At 40.4% G+C, this 16,272-nt stretch overlaps 1 protein-coding gene and 2 long non-coding RNA genes across 3 annotated transcripts in view; 2 read left to right on the forward strand and 1 right to left on the reverse strand.

Moving 5' to 3' along the window:
- Positions 1 to 16,272, forward strand: part of LOC5576371 (zinc finger imprinted 3) — a 65,328-nt gene that overhangs the window by 35,748 nt on the left and 13,308 nt on the right. Inside the window, exon 4 of the mRNA XM_021839751.1 lies at positions 2,847 to 3,020. Within this exon, the coding sequence (XP_021695443.1) occupies positions 2,847 to 3,020 (174 nt within the window). The remainder of the gene's footprint in view (positions 1 to 2,846; positions 3,021 to 16,272) is intronic.
- Positions 7,581 to 9,642, reverse strand: LOC110675287. Its single transcript, XR_002499336.1, has 2 exons — positions 8,489 to 9,642; positions 7,581 to 8,429 (listed from the first exon to the last, which is right to left on the reverse strand). It is a non-coding gene; the product is annotated as an uncharacterized LOC110675287 (long non-coding RNA).
- On the forward strand, positions 9,784 to 11,428 carry LOC110675275. Its single transcript, XR_002499331.1, has 3 exons — positions 9,784 to 9,928; positions 10,066 to 10,261; positions 11,394 to 11,428. It is a non-coding gene; the product is annotated as an uncharacterized LOC110675275 (long non-coding RNA).

Consider the following 16,272-nt stretch of genomic DNA (forward strand, 5'->3'; position numbering starts at 1 on the left):
TCAACTCAATTTTGGGTTGTTTCAACGCAATTCCGTAGTTGAGCCCGATAACTCAATTTTGGCTAAATTTCCAAGGTCCCCACTAGGTTGTTTGGCTTTAATTCCATTAGAAAAATATACTCAATTTTGGGTTGATTTAACGCAAAATTGAGTTCTTTCGACCCAAACATAAGAAAAGATGCATTTACCCAAATTTGGCTTATTGGGACAAAGTACCCCCATTGGGTAGATGCAGCTCTCTCTATTTTTGACAACATTCGTGTGGGAGAAAGAGAAAACCGAGAGATTTTGGGTTGAAACTATAATCGATATACTTAATTTTGGGTAAAGTAAACTCAAAAATTAGGTAAAAATATTTCTCCGTGTAGGGATGTCCATTGCAGGGTTGTTAACGTTAATCAACGATAAACGCCGCTAACGTTGATTTTGCTCTGGATCAACGCAACGCCGTTCCCGGTCAACCAGTCAGTGATTTTCGATAGCGATCGATATAGATTCGTTTTGAACCGTTAGCGATCGCCATCGTTGGTCAAAGATCTATAAAGAATTATGAAGACTGGTTGGTCGGGTTGCGTTGATTTTTATGGTTGTTAGCGTCAACGTTAACGAGTTTGCGTTGAATCAACCTCAACGATCAGCGCTAACCAAAGCGTTGATCTTTGTTCCGTAGGGTAAGTGTTCCCTTAGTTGTGGGTGTTCCTATAGTTGCGGTAGTGCCGTTTTCACTGATTTTACTATATTGGCCACAGAACTGACACTGCCAATCGACGTATTGGCTTGTTGATACACGAAATAACTGAAAAGAACGTTCAAATTGGCTTAAAACTGATGAAATAACACTAAAATTGCTAAAACTTTTCTTACTTGTACCAATAGTTGCGGTAAAGTGTTCCTATAGTGGAGGATCCCATAAGAAAACAACGGATACCGCAACTATAGGAACACAAATTAAAAATATACCGCAACTAAAGGAACAGTGTACCAATAGTGGAGGTATTACTTTTCACTGACATGCCGTGGATTACTGCGATGAAATTATTTTTCTCATTAAATCAGCGGTCGTTACATCCCGTTACAACATTAACATGTACATTAATTGCGCTTCTTGAATTTAGGCGGTTAAAAGAAGTTCAATCGTGCTTAGTGCCTCCACTATTGGTACATCTACCCTACAGGTTTCTAGAGAATGTTTCGAAGCATCAATAAACAACACGTTTCTATGCTGATATTAATATGCTGATATTGATTAAAAAATCTAAGTTCACTGTGCAGAGCAATGATTTGGCTCCCAACAGTCAGCCTCTTTAAACGCCAGAAAATTTGCTTGGAAGAACTTTCATTTATTGCAAAGATTTTCCAAGCAATATATTGTATCCTCTCATCGTTCCAGCCCCCACAGCAATGGGCCAAAATCGTTGCCAGAGAGCGGCTTCCATTGCTTCCATGAAGTACACGGCATCCTTTTTTCTAGCCAGCAAAAAAATAAAATGTTCTGAGTGACCACCCCCAGGATGACCCCGATCTCCCATTTTCAAATACAAGTTGTCATAACTTAACATGACAGACAAAAGTTTTCTTTTAAATCTAAACTTTTTTTTTTGAGTTAATTATAGAGGTTTTAAACCACGCGGTTCATTCACCTCTGAAAAAAAAAATCGAATCTGGCAATGGCCGTGGAACAGATTTTCTTACTTGCAAGACTGTGGAGCCCACTAAGAGGAAGTCAGTTAACATTCCATAAAAACTTCAATAAGATCACGCATATTTCTCTTTCAAGGACATGTCATGTTTCAGAGTTACTAATTTTTAAATACATCACCTGACAAAAGTTATTAATTTTTTTAGACATCAAAATCATCGTTAACGTCAAAAATAACGAAGTTGTTGACGTTAAATCAACGCTGTACGTTAACATTATCGTTAAATTGATTTTCGAACGAATCAACGCAAGCTTCGTTAATCGTTACTGGTTAACGTTAACGAATTAGCGAAACGGCGTTATTCGTTGATTAACGTTAACAACCCTGGTCCATTGCATATATTGCATTGATGCATGATTGCATGATAGAGCGTGTTCTTGCTACTACTTTGGCAATTTTTCCCGCTCAAATAGCGGCTTTGTCATATTTAAACTTTAGTCTAAAAACGAGTCCAAATTTGAACCTTGAAATTTTTGATCATGTTTGACGTTCACTTAGTCGACAAAGATGCCACAGGGGCTCAACTTTTTAACATTACACACTAAGCTCTTACGGTGAATTTCACCGTAATCTCAACAGCTGAACAGTTCGGTGAAATAAAACACCGTAACTTCGTCGGAATTTAACGGATTCCGGTGATTTTATTTACCGAATACTGTAAAAATTTACTGTACTCCGTTAATTTATTTTACCGAACTTTTCAGCTGTTGAGATTTCACAGGAATCCGTAAAATAATTTAAGTGTGTAGGGTTTTTTCTATTTGAAATTTCGTAAGGGACACGGAAAACAATATACACCCACAGTTTTAGTTAAAACCAAATGGCGTGAAATCTCAAAAATCAGAAAAAAAGTTTTTTTTTGCCGTAAACCAACGAAAACCATTTAAAACTTAAGTAAACATTTGTTTCTCGCCTAAACTTAAGCATTTGGTACTGAAATCGGTACAGGGCTTTAGGACTCTATTCTAGAAAGAAATTTGGAGGAGAAAATTTTAAAGGAAGTCTTGACGTGAGTGATTTTTTTTAAACTCCTTGATGAATATATGAAAATTACAACATGCCTTCCCAGTCTGCTCTCAATGCATCTAATGTTACTTGGTTAATGGCTTTCTAATCTAAAATTGTTTTTTTTTTGCTCTTTTCTAGTTACAAAAGCCGTCACATATTGTATATGCACGTGCGCAACAAACATGCGGAGCCCCGCTTCGTGTGCGACATCTGTGCCAAAGCGTTTGTCATGCGGTCGGAGTTCATCAAGCACAAACAGGAGCATGAAAATCCGGACCAGCTGAAAATGCAGTGCCAGCACTGTTTGAAATGGTGAGTATCAATACCAGGGATTGAATCCTGAGAAAATTGAAAGAATATATTCTCTCGCGTATCGCTTTCTGTAACTATCATAATATGCTGCACATTATGAGAGACTGTTTATCGTATACTGCTACAACTTTGATCAGATCGGGGGTATAGTAGTGGTTGATAAAACCCCTCTAAACATGCTCCAAACCTGGGGGACACTATTGCTATTGAAAGTTCGTGGATTGTTTATCGTGCCAGTAAAGAAAAACACCTACCCCCAACGGTAAACAAGCGGGAAAAATGAATTTTATCATCGCTCTCTCTTTGGGGCTCTCGTTCGCTGCTTCCAACCTGAGACGAGACTCGCGGAGACGGTCTTCTTTTTCTGTGATTGCTGAGTTTTTTCTTATTGCACTCTGTGTTTTCATCAGTCATGCGCGAGCCGTTCAAACTCTCACATGAACATCGCAGAAAAAAATTATTGTTTCCCACTGACATTCCTCGTCGATATTCTCCGAAATCCAAGCAACTATAGGCCTTTTCATGTGACAGATCCGTCTATGCATTTGTTTACATCGGTGGAGGACCGGTGCTAACACGGGGCTGTCATTTTCATAGAAGAAATGTCAAAGTGCTTCCCGATCAGCTGATTTGAGACGTCATTTGAATAGGCCTATTATGGCTCCCGTACAAATATTCACAACGTTTCATGGCGTCATTAATATCTATAACTAGCTCAAAAAGAGTTCCAAAATATGTTCTTAGGAATCCATACTGTGTGACCAGCCCACTGGAGTCTGCCGGAAGATACACTTATAAAAACCACTTTTCGGCAGATTTGACACAACGCTCTCGAACAAAGCACAAGCATAGTCTCATTGTGGAATTACATGCATTGTGCTTGTAAAAGTATACCGCAGTAGTAGAAACATATGAAGCAAAAAGTCGTGTCTCTTAACTTTTATGTAGTTCATGAAATAAATTGCGTTATTCAATTAAATTTCAGAAGTGTCAACATATAACACAGCGCAACCAAAATGACAGTTTTGCGTGTCTCAAGGATCAAATTATGTGTCTCTAGTAGATTTTGGGTCACTGCCGTTTCAGAATTTTGGGTGATGTCGTTTTCAGAAATGTTCAAGCACGTCACAATTTTTAGCTACAGGTTGCCAAAGTTGTATAAACCACTGGTTTCATTGAAGCTCACATGAGATTATAATTTTGATTAATCATATTTTTTGTGATATGATTCACCAAGCATGCAACATAGGATTTAAACTTCCAATTGAAATTTCACGATACAATTCAATTCAAAACGATTTTTTCAACATGCTTGCAGTCTTCATATAAAATTCTTTGTTTCTCTTATATGGCAAAATACAATACTTTTCTAAACCACAAAAAATAACATTTTATCATCAAAAGTATTATACACTCTGTTGATAAGTATTGTTTCACACATTGAGTTAAATTCTGTGACAAATTAAACAAATAAATTGCCAAACAAACTGGCAAACTTGCATGCAAGTTGATTGAAATAGTCAAATTTTGCATTTTCAACAGTCTCAAACACTAGACGTCCTTTGATATTTTTGAAAACGGATTCTGCAACCCTTTATTGAACAAATAGCGGTATTTTGGTGTTCGAGACAAAAACGTGTTCCGCAGTGTAATCCATCATTTTGAAGCTAGATAGATTACCCACCGGTATCTTTTTTTGTGCCTACACAATATGTCGCTTATTTTGTCACTTAAAATTCTTAAAAAAATAATGAAATCAATCAATATTGTAAAATAAGCGAAACAATGTTTGTTTGTATTAAGAGTGTGTATATTGTCTTATCAGTGTTGTTTATTTGAAGCAACGTTCCCTTTTTGTAAGAGATTATGAATGACATTTGATTTTCTGAGAGACTATCCAACATTCTATACTAGTGGTCCTCTTTCTGGAGTGTATCAAGAAATGTAACCAAGGATACGAGCCAAAAAAATAATCCAAATGTTTCATGCGAGATCCTGGGTATTCCAAGCTGGGTCTAGGAGTTTCCGAAGAATCCAAAGGATTCCTGGAGGATCTTTTTGGTTTTTTCTTGTGGGATTCTGGCACTTTTCAATGGATTCTTAATTAGATACTGGATATGCTATATAAAACCTAGTGATTTCAAGTAATTTACAGAGGGGGGGAATAATAGACTTCTGAAAATTTTCATCGGAGACTTGAGAATTTTAAGCAGCGGAATCTTAAAATCTAAGCGATAGCCTCAGAATTTCTAGTGCTTAGGCATATGTCAAATCCTATCGGAATCCTAAGCGAGTTTTTGGTAATAGGGTCCTAAAGCCCTGTCTCGATTTTAGTGCCAAACGCTTAAGTTTAGGCCAAAAACACATGTTTACTCAATTTTCTAATGTTTTCCGTTGGTTTAAGTCCAAAACACATATTCTTATGTTATTTTTTTTAAATTTTGTCACACTCCTTGGCTTAAACTCAAATTTTGGGTGTATTTTGTTTTCCGTGTCCCTTCAGAAATGTCAGATAGGAACAACCCCAGTGTCAAAACTAAAACCCCTGTGGTGTTTTTTGTCGACTAAGCGAACGTCAAACATGCTCACAAGTGTCAAGGTTCATGGACCCAATTTTCAAATTAAAGTTTAAACATGATGTAGCCGTTATTTGAGCGGGAAAAAATACTTAAGTAGGGCAATTCGCCTAATGTTGAACGGCTAAAAACGTCGCCTATTGTTGAACAGTCCGTGTATTCCTTATGGTATGTTCAACAATTAGCGAGCATTTTGACCGTTCAACAATAGACCATTTCCGTCAAAAAATTTTATTGGCTCATAAGCTTCCTTATAATTTACTGAACAAACTTTATTAATATGCTTATAAGTTTTGAAGCCTCTAACTATTGAAAAATAACGAAAAACTGGCGGCACAACGTTTTACCCCACAGTGTCCTATGAATTATTTCACTCCGATTTTTCTCATACCCCTATTTCCCCTACAATTTATCACCGCCGCGGTGATGATGAATTTCTGATCAGCTGACTGCCAAACATGACAGTTGTATTTTGTTTATGTTACTATTTATCATTATTCATAAATGGATGCAGCTCCGCTCTTTCATTCTGGGAAAGCTTCTACTTCTGGATCCACAGGCCACATCCTCGTATTCTGCTAAGGTCACCGAAACGTCCGCGGCCATCATGGAAATAACCTCCACTTCGACGAATTACAACATCTACCAGTTCCACCATCAGAACCGTAGTTGATTGATGGTATTGTTTGGAGGGTCGAACGATTGCCATCGTCATAGTGCGATCTGTTTTTTTTTCTTGCAGCATATCACTTCCCATTTTTTTACCACCCAGCATTGGGTACTTGTTCCAGCCGCATTCAAATTAATAGTCATTCCTTTCAAACTAGGTACTGTGGGGTTGAGATAGTCGTAGATTAAGTGTTTCTACCTCTTCCGGTCTCAAGGCCGTTGGAAAGCTGTCGAAGATTTTGCTAGTTAAAGCTCAAAATATAATTCTAATAAATTTAAAAGAGCTGAAAATATCAAAATTGAGAGATTTGGTTATCCAGAATCTCAAAGATTTGCTGCCCTAAAATCTATAATGTTCCGGATTTCCAGTCCAGTCCAGGCATTTGTACGCCTGTCTTCAGAAGGAAAGTATAGCCGTTGATCCCCGGACCATAAAGGCCTAAACGCAATGCTATAGCGGAACGACAATGGAGGCGAAACCAGTTTGGCCAGAATGGATCACACCATCTCGACTGAGCTGTCAACGAATGGAAGTGAACCAACACCAAGTCGACGACCACGTTATAGCTCATGCTAACGAACCAGTTACCGTTGCCGTTCCGCTGTCATTAGTTTGGGCCTTTATGTTTGATGGGATCGAAATATATTGACTCAAATGTATGGAATTCTGTCTAGGCTTCCGTGTTTAGGCATCAGAAGTAAACGGCCGAATGTCGAATAATGTCAGGCCAGAAAAAAAGAAAATGGTTCAATTGGAGGTACACTAGGCGAACCGAACTAGGCTTTCTGCACTTGTGGGACATGGAGTGGTGTATATTTTGGGGTCTCTGTTGTGCGGTAACTACCCCAAACCACAGACAAACAGACGTAACACTTAGAACAAATCGCGATCAAAATCATAGTCGCGAGAACATGTACGCCCAATGCTAAAATCACTGTGTTTGGCCGATGGGCCAACAGGTGGCGGTAGTGCGTAAACGTCAAACACGAACAAAAACGATGCGAGCGCTGCGGGTGTAACGAAAGCTTTTCACACTTAACAGCAGCAGTTTAAGCGCCACTCCCCTATGGAGACTGCTGTTGCTTTTTATAGAGGCCCGGCTTGAGACACTCGTTCGGGCGGGTCAATAGGCTCAAACAGTCGTCAACCTCAGCGTTACCAACAGACCAACAAAAATCTTTATACCTAACGGAATCTAAACGGAATGAAAAAAGAGGAAACTCAATATCGGGGCAAGAATCTTCAGCATCAATATCCCAATCACCCTGAGTGGAGGCGTAAATTACTGTCTTAGCACAACTAAACTGTCTAAAATTCTGAATTCAACATGTTCTATATTCTAGTTTTTAAATTTACCTAAGTGACGTCACTTGCTTTACATGAAGTTCTTCGAGCTCATTATGGTTCATAAAAAAAAAATCAGATCTGACCTGTTATCCTGTTTTGGCGCAGAAGATCGGCAGCAGCAATCGGAAGCAGCGTGGCGGGAAGCGTCTTGGTGGTGAAATCGTGGTAGATGGCGTGGTACTCGTTAACCCAGAGACCAATAGGACTGGGCCCGAGTCGGAATGGCGGGTTGATATTCAAACGAGCGTGATGAAGGGCATCGATCAGCGGGCACCATTCATCCAACTGAAAGAGCGTGGTGGTAGTAGTCGTAACGCAGCGACCAATGGGACTTGGCCGGGTGGCGGAAAGGCTGGCAGGTGATATTGGACTTGAATACGAAGACGGGCTTCGATCAGCGGGCACCGTACATCCAACTGAACGAGCGTAGTGTTGCACAATTCCTGCTCCGTGTGCACTAACGTGATGCAGACCCCTGGTCGGCGATTCCAGCAGATTCGGCTATCGAGCGGATCGGCTGATTATGTTGCGCTATTAGGTAGGCAACCCGTGTGACGTGTCGAGCAGTGAAACGCTTGGAGAATACTGCTGGTTCCTATGTTGGCCACCAGTGGCGCGGCCGTCTCTAGTAATGCGGTAGTAGACGATGCTCCCAAACGCTTCCACTCAGAATTTCCCCGGATGGGAGTGGGGTGGCTTGTCAGGAGGGAAAGCGATTAGGGTGGTCCTTCTGGATTGCTTATCGGATGTTTAACGGGTATCCGAACAACTTTCTGGTCCCAGACTGGCACCCACGTTGAGCAGTGGGGATTATACCTGTTCAACGTGTCAATTTATGAATTTAAATTCTATCAACGCCATAGTACTAATCTTACCAGCGAATACGGTTTTAGCCAGCTCGTCCTGTCTTTCCAGAACAGCTAAATCCCGATAGAGATCTTTTGGGCCTACATTGATTTGAAATTCAAGCTCATTACCGGTGAGTTGTTTTTTTTAGCACGTGTTATTCTACTAGCAACACTATTTAATTTAAATATTTGCCTATCACTTGGCTCTGCCGTACCTAAATTAATTTAATAATTAATTCTCAAAACGTTTGAACTTATTTTAATCACTACCTTGTTAAGATGTTCAATTCAACTTCACTTGGTATTAACTTTCAATACTCAGTTTTTTCCCGATGTGCACTTGTTCACGATCTCCACTCGAATAAATTTAAAAAACCCATGCCAACTAAATTCTGCATTCAAACAGTGACCTTGAACACTGGACGCTATTGAAATTCCCATCTTTTCATAAAAAATCTACCTAAATTGAGGCTGTCTCATTCTGTTTTATATGCATGATGGACTTATACATTTTTTTAGTCCGTTTTCCACTGGTTTGTTTTTGAGTGCCAGCCTATCTTTTTCTAAAAATTTTGGATGGTTTGTTGCAACGTTGTGAGATCGCAACGGTACTCACGCCGCAGCCAAAAAGCTTCTGAATTGCATTTCTCTTTCACAGAGAGGTGGCGCTACGCTTGTAAAGAAGCTAAATGCTTTCGTGCAGAAAGCTGCTCTATACAGGGGTTATTCGATTTCATTACATTCTCGCCGATACGTGAAAAATAAAAATTTTGAAATTTTCAAATTTCAAAATTTTTATTGTGGGTCAGTCTGCTAATACTAAATTTTAATAAAATAAAGGTATTTTATTTAATCTTTTAGGTTCTAATTTAACCCAATTAATGAAATGTATGCTTTTCTGAACTTATCTAATAATTCAATCCAAAAAACAAATTTTCGCTACTTCATTGTGCTCCAGCTGAATTCATTCAATAACTGCTTCATTCATTCTACATCTCAATATATCCGTAACATACACAATAATTATACCTAACCAATAAACCTCAAACAAATTTGAGAAAATCATTTTAAATGTTCCTATATACTCCAGAGATATCTGGATAACAGTGTTCCAAGATAACCGAAAAACTCCAATAATGATTGGAAAATCAATTTGTTCTTTTATACTTGTAATTCATACTTAGCTGCAATTCAATACAATACTCACTTCGAACCCTCGTTCACGCCCTCTTTCTCTGACACCAATAACATAGCGAAATTGACTGAAGCGTTTGTTGACGAACGCTTCGTATACTAATAAAAAGCTAACGGGTATTCCCTCGGTTCCAAACATTGCGAAATGTCAAACCGAAGCTGTCATACGTCTGGCTATGGAAAATCGAGCTGTGTGAAAACAAATTTCTAATTGTTGGAAAAGTGGAAAATTTATACTATTGCAGCTAAAAATTAATGGAAAATACTAAACCGGTAAGTTAATTGATAGGTAAACTAATGGATTTTGAACGTTTGAGAAGTGAAAGTGAACTGTAAGTGATGTAATTCAATCAAAATTGGAATGTTTACATGAAGTGAGTACCCATTCTTAAGGTACAATTTACTTTTAGGAAAACTGATGGAATACCAACGCATTGACGAATCGGGAGGAAATGCAGGTGCAACGTCTCAACCGAAGAGCTGATTTACTTGGGGATTTCGTCCTGAGCGATACAGGATCACTTGAAGGAAGTTAACCCAAATAAACCAACGACGTGAGGAAACAAATTGACATCTCGAACGCCGTGGCTGCCGTAACACCTCAGAGTGAGTATTTTGTTGTTAGGCGAACCCATTTGTTTATGCACAACACGACCGATGTGCCGTCATAGCTGTGTTTATTACGCTCTTTTCAAGAACGAACCGTGGTATGTTCCCGATATTCGAGTGCCATTTAGGTCTTCCAGTACGTACGTATTGGTGCCTAAGGCCTCTCTGACGCGGACTTTAGTGAATTTTTGGCCGAACTTCCCAACATAGTGTTTACTTTTGTCGGAAAGATTAACATTCTTCTTGAATACTATCTCACCGGGTTTAAATGTATGTTTTCTATTTGCTCGGAGATTGTATGGAGTTGCATATCGTTGGTAGGCCTTCAAGAGATTTTCTCTGACCAGTTCAAAAAGCTTTTTCTGATCATCATGCAGGGGAAACCCAGTGTCTTGATCAGGATTCGTTAGATTCCTCAAGTGCTCGTATTCCCTACCCGAACTAACCATGTTTCTTCCAAAGTTCAGAAAATATGGCGTAAATCCAGTACTGTCGTGTACTGCCGTACGTATGGCCTGGGCAATTTGATGCACGGATTCATCCCAGTGTTTATGATCTTTTTGCTTGTTAAGGGCGCAACGGATAGCGGTCACGATTACCCTATTTACCCGTTCAGTCGGATTGGGACTGGGATGATATACTGACAAATTCCAATGTGTTACTCCATATCTATCCAATAACTTTTTGAATTGGTTGGAGTGGAAGACTTTGGCATTATCAGTAATGCAAATGGATGGGGCTCCAAAAAGTGTGAAGATATTTCCTTCTGTGAAAGCACACACTCCGGCAGCTGTGGCGGATTTCATGCATTGCACCATCACAAACTTTGAGAAAAAATCAGTGACAACTAACAACCAAACGTTACCATGCTTTGAACGGGGATATGGTCCAAGAAAGTCCATGGATATGAGCTCCCAGGGACGTGAACACATTTTAGGTTTCCCGCACTCAGGGGTCACATTTTGGTTTGGTGTTTTGGACTCTTTACATATGTCGCACGAATAACAGAAACGTTTAATTTCTGTTGACATACGAGGCCAATAAAATTTTTCTCTTATTTTAGCTAAAGTTTTAAGAAAGCCAAGGTGTGCTTCTTGATGTATTGATTGCATAATTTCTTTTCTTTCAGCTACGGGTACGACATACTTCCATCGAGATCCAGCATCATTGAACGGAGACAAGTTGGTGATATATTTGAAAACTTTCCCATCGCAAATACGGAAGTCCTTATACGCATCGGGGCGAGTTTCAATCTGGCGTTTCAATTGGGCTATGAACGCATCTGGAAATACAGCCTCAACCGTGAAAATGCTTCTGGATAGCGCATCGGCTGGAATATTATCGGAACCTTTCTTGTACTGGAGGACTAGGTCGTATTTGGACAGCTTCAACGCCCATCGTGCGATCCTCGGGGACTTGGATTCAATGGACATGGTCCTCAAAAACGTGAGGCTCATGGCATCGGTCTGAACAATAAATTGGCTGCCTTCCACAAAATGACGGAAGTTTTCAATGCTGAGTAACACAGCCAAGCACTCTCTTTCTGTCGCACTGTATTTTCGTTGGGTACTTGACAATTTCTTCGAAAAATACGCGATGCATTTCCGAATTCCATTCTGCACTTGTACTAAGACGGCCCCAATGGCTAAATCGGAACTATCCGTTTCTATGATGAAAGGAAGACCGAAATCGGGATTCCCTAAGATGGGCGCAGTCACCAAAGCAGATTTGAGTTTAATCAACGCGTTATTTGCCTCTTCAGTCCAGGTAAATGTTTTTTTGTTTTTTCTTAAAAGATTCGTGATTGGAGTTGTTATTTCGGAATAATTCCGAATAAATTTTTGATAAAACCCGGATAATCCCAATAACCGTCGAATATCCTTAAGGGTTTTGGGAACCGGGTAATCTAACACCGGCTGGATCTTACTGGCATCTACTGAAAGTCCCTCCTCTGACAGGACATAGCCCAAGTAGCGAATCCTTCTCTGGCAGAACTTTGATTTCAACAAGTTAATGGTGAGACCAGCCTGTTGAAGTCTCTTCGCTACTTCTTGAATTAACTGTAGATGGTGTTCGAATGATACCGAGGTGATAATTATATCGTCTAGGTACACATAAACCCAGGGCTCGAGATCATATCCGATCACTTTGGCCATTAAACGAGCCATCGTCGCTGGGGCGTTCGTAAGCCCAAAAGGCATCACAGTGAATCTGAAAAGACCTTTATTGGTACGAAACGCAGTCTTATCCTTCGACAGAGGGTCAAGTCCCACTTGGTAGTAGGACTCAGATAGGTCAATCACAGAGAAGTACCGTGATTGTTGGATTCGTTGTAAGATTCCGACCATGTTTGGGAACGGGAAATCGTCTCTCTTGGTACACTGATTGAGCCGCCTAGAATCTAAACAAATTCTCCACTTACCATTCGTTTTCTTAATCGGAAGCAATGGATTAAGGAAGTCAACGGGACCTGAACATTCTTCTACAACACCCAATCTCCTCATTCTTTCCACTTCTTCGTCTATGACCCTTTCGACAATGGGAGACCAGCGGTACGAAGGAAATTTTTGTGGCTTCGAACCTGGCAGCAATTCTATCGAATGTTGTATTAGGTCCGTACGACCCAGACAACCTTCTTTCGTCGCTGGCAAATGAGTGATAGCTTCGAATAACTCTTCCCTCTGACTGTCGGTTAGGTCATGTTCAGTGATTATATCACTCGGTCGCTCAATAATGCGATCGGGTACTTCGATTGTCGGCATTTCTAGGCTGTCGTCAATTTCGGGTTGCGCAAGTTGCGGTTTGATAGCCGACGAGGGCGATAATTCAAAACAAACCTTTTGATCCGTCAACTTAAAGTATCCTTCAATCATGTTTAGACTAGCTGAATCAGAGTATGGGTCTGAATCATGCTTGTGAAGTGATTCAGGTTTAGACATGGGATTGTCTGGTATTACTAACTGGAAACCGAACTTTTCCAAAAAATCCATACCCAGAATCAAATCTTTGGACACTTCTGGAACGATTACAGTAGGAATCACATAGGTTGCTGATCGGAATGTATAGGGTATGTTAACGTATCCTAAACAGCGATAGGCAGTACCATCTGCTGTGGATACTTTTAAATTGATTGAGTTTATTTTTAGACCTAAACGTTCAACCAGGGGTACTGAGCTTATGACAGATACGCTAGCACCTGTATCCGCTAGTCCTTCGACTTCTTCGTTTATTATTTTCACTTTTAAATGAGGACATCGATTGAAGTGGGTGTTAATATGAAATGTTCTGTTGAAATAGTTGAAGTTAGGGACCGAGTCAGGCTTGGGATTAGGAGTTTGGTCCTCATTACTCCTTTCCTCTACTCGTTTTTTGACTCCGACTCTTCCTTGCTTGGGAGATTATGTTGGTTAGGGCACCGAAAAGCTGTGGTATCGGCCTGACCACAAATGTGACAAAAGATTGTCTTACGCTTGTCACAATCTCGCCACATATGGCCAGTGCGGCGACAATTCCAGCACAACACTGAAATTGCATTGCTTTCCACTCCGTCGTACGGTTTTTCAACCACTTGACGATTTGAGTGAATTCTTTGCCCCGTTCCAGGCCGACTAGGTTTAGCTTTGAAGGCGAAGAGTTCCTCCTCGGTTGCTTCTTCGCACGGTAGAGATTGTTCCTCATCAATATCTAGGTGGTTTAACGTACCCGGTTTGACTGGGCTTTTGGGATTGTACAGAGTAGATTCTAGCGCATCGAACTTGTAGCATAATTGGGCCAAATGTTCTAATGAATGAATCGGTTCAAGGGCCAAGCGACGTTTATATGACACCTTCATGTTTTCAATGATGATGTCATATTTTTCCGTTTCAGCCATAGGCTTCATCATTCTCTTGGCCAAGGTCTCCATTTCCGTTAGGAAAGCACTAAATCTCTCATTTGGTCGCTGTTTTCGATTCCTCATCTCTTCCCGCAGTAGTCGATCCCGATTAGGGTTATCGTACCGCATTTTTAAGTGGAAGACCAAAGTATCCCAGTTATGGAAACGTTCCTCATAGGTGGTGTACCACACATAAGCATCGTCCCGGAATAGTAAATGAGCATGTATGCGTAAATCTTCCTTCTCAATCCCATAAGATCGGCACAACATTTCAATTTGCCTCAAGAAATCAATTACTGGCACAGAATTCGACTCACCTGTGAATTTGGGCCATTTTTCAATAATATTACATTGTTGATGAGGCAACCGTCTCATCGGAAGCCCACATCCAAAACTGGCTGGTGGTCCATTTTCATTTCTAGGCGTTCTTGCTATGCCTACAGACCCCGAGACAGGAGGTCGTGTGCTATCCATCGGGTGACTTTCAGATCGTCGTCCCATTAGCGGTTGGTTATTGAAACCCACCACCGGACTGAATTGAGAATTCAACGGGACTTCAGGATGCAACCGTGGAGTGGACACTCTCGCATCATGTCCACTAGATCTTTCGTAATTTCCTTCATTTGGAATACGAAAACCTGGTTGACCTAACAAATCGTGGGATTTTAATTGTAAAGGAGGGGTAGGTTGATTAATTCTGGGAGCTTGCCTCTCCAATGGTGTATATGCAGTACTGTGGTTCTGCAAATTGACATTTGCAAATTCTTTGGCTAAGTTATCCATGGTCACTTCCTGTGGCTCAACTCTCACACTCCGTGATTGTTGAAGCTGAGTAAGCACTTGGCTCACACACGTCTTGACGTAGTTCTCGATTTGACTGACGTGAATATAACTAGTTGAGTCGGCCTGCGGTTCAGGAATTGCATCTGGTTGTTCCGTTCTAGTGTTCTGAAATGTGCCCACTGAAGGGTGGTTTATTGGATTATGTCCCCTCAAGTTAAGTGGAACCGTTTGAGAAGCATTCTCGAAATTCGAATAAGCATTCGATTGCGCCGACGGTCTCCAGTTGCTGTTATCAGGAGCTGTAACTACACTTCCACGTGGTTGGTCGAATACTTCAGGAGATCTTACAACCGGGACGGACTGAGCAGTGCCAGAGCTCGTCTGTAACGCAAAATCGACTCTGGGATCCAAATCAATCAGATCAGAACCCCTATCTGGAATTACGGATGCGGTCTGTTCTGTTAGTAAAAATGGATTTGCTACATTAACTGGATCCATCTGTTGGGAAGATTTATCCTTGGGATAATTTCCGAGGAATCTAGAGCCATGTGCAGTTTCATCGAATCGCGTTTCATTAACCGCGTTTCCTAGGGTGTTAGAGGACTGATTTCCAACTGCAGCATCTGTCAAGGATTGATAGGCACTGTTGGATGTCCCCGTTAGGCGATTAACCGGTACATATCCAGCCAAAAAGTTCAAATCTATACGAAAGTAACGATTGGCTAAATTGCTAATCAATTCTAATAACTCTTTCTTATTCTCGTGTTCCATTACGGAAACCGATACATAACGTCTGACCCGTTTATGGTAATGTACTAGACGTGATAAACATTCAGGAGCGGGTCCGTTACGAAGCTTTTGTTCGATCTCACGTAGTCTGTGAGGAATTAAAGCAAAGTCGTTTGCAATTGTCTGAGAGCATACTTGCATAACATTAGCAAAGTATTCTTCACTTTCCCGCAGCAAGTTACGTAAGGTACGCTGACGGGTATTTGGTGGACCATCCGTTGGGTGACCCCGAAGAGCCAATTCGTAATTCAATTCTTCCTCGTCAAGCTCGTTGGCGTTAATTCTGTAGTATTCCATCTTATTTCAATTTAAAACTCCAAAATCCCAAACTTAAACCTATCCTACAATACTTCTAATAACTGAATATGAGCTGAAAATCTTGCTTGCTGGATGTGAAAGTAATTTCGGAAACTATCAAATTATAGCAAAAATAAGTTAAGTAAACTTGTATGTAAGGAACAATGCTTTTGAAACTAAATATCTATGGAATAGGAAAATGAACTCTATTTTTCGGGCCCCACGTTGGGCGCCAAATGTAACGAAAGCTTTTCACACTTAACAG

The sequence above is a fragment of the Aedes aegypti genome, chromosome 1, assembly GCF_002204515.2.
Source record: "Aedes aegypti strain LVP_AGWG chromosome 1, AaegL5.0 Primary Assembly, whole genome shotgun sequence".
Lineage (NCBI taxonomy): Eukaryota > Metazoa > Arthropoda > Insecta > Diptera > Culicidae > Aedes > Aedes aegypti.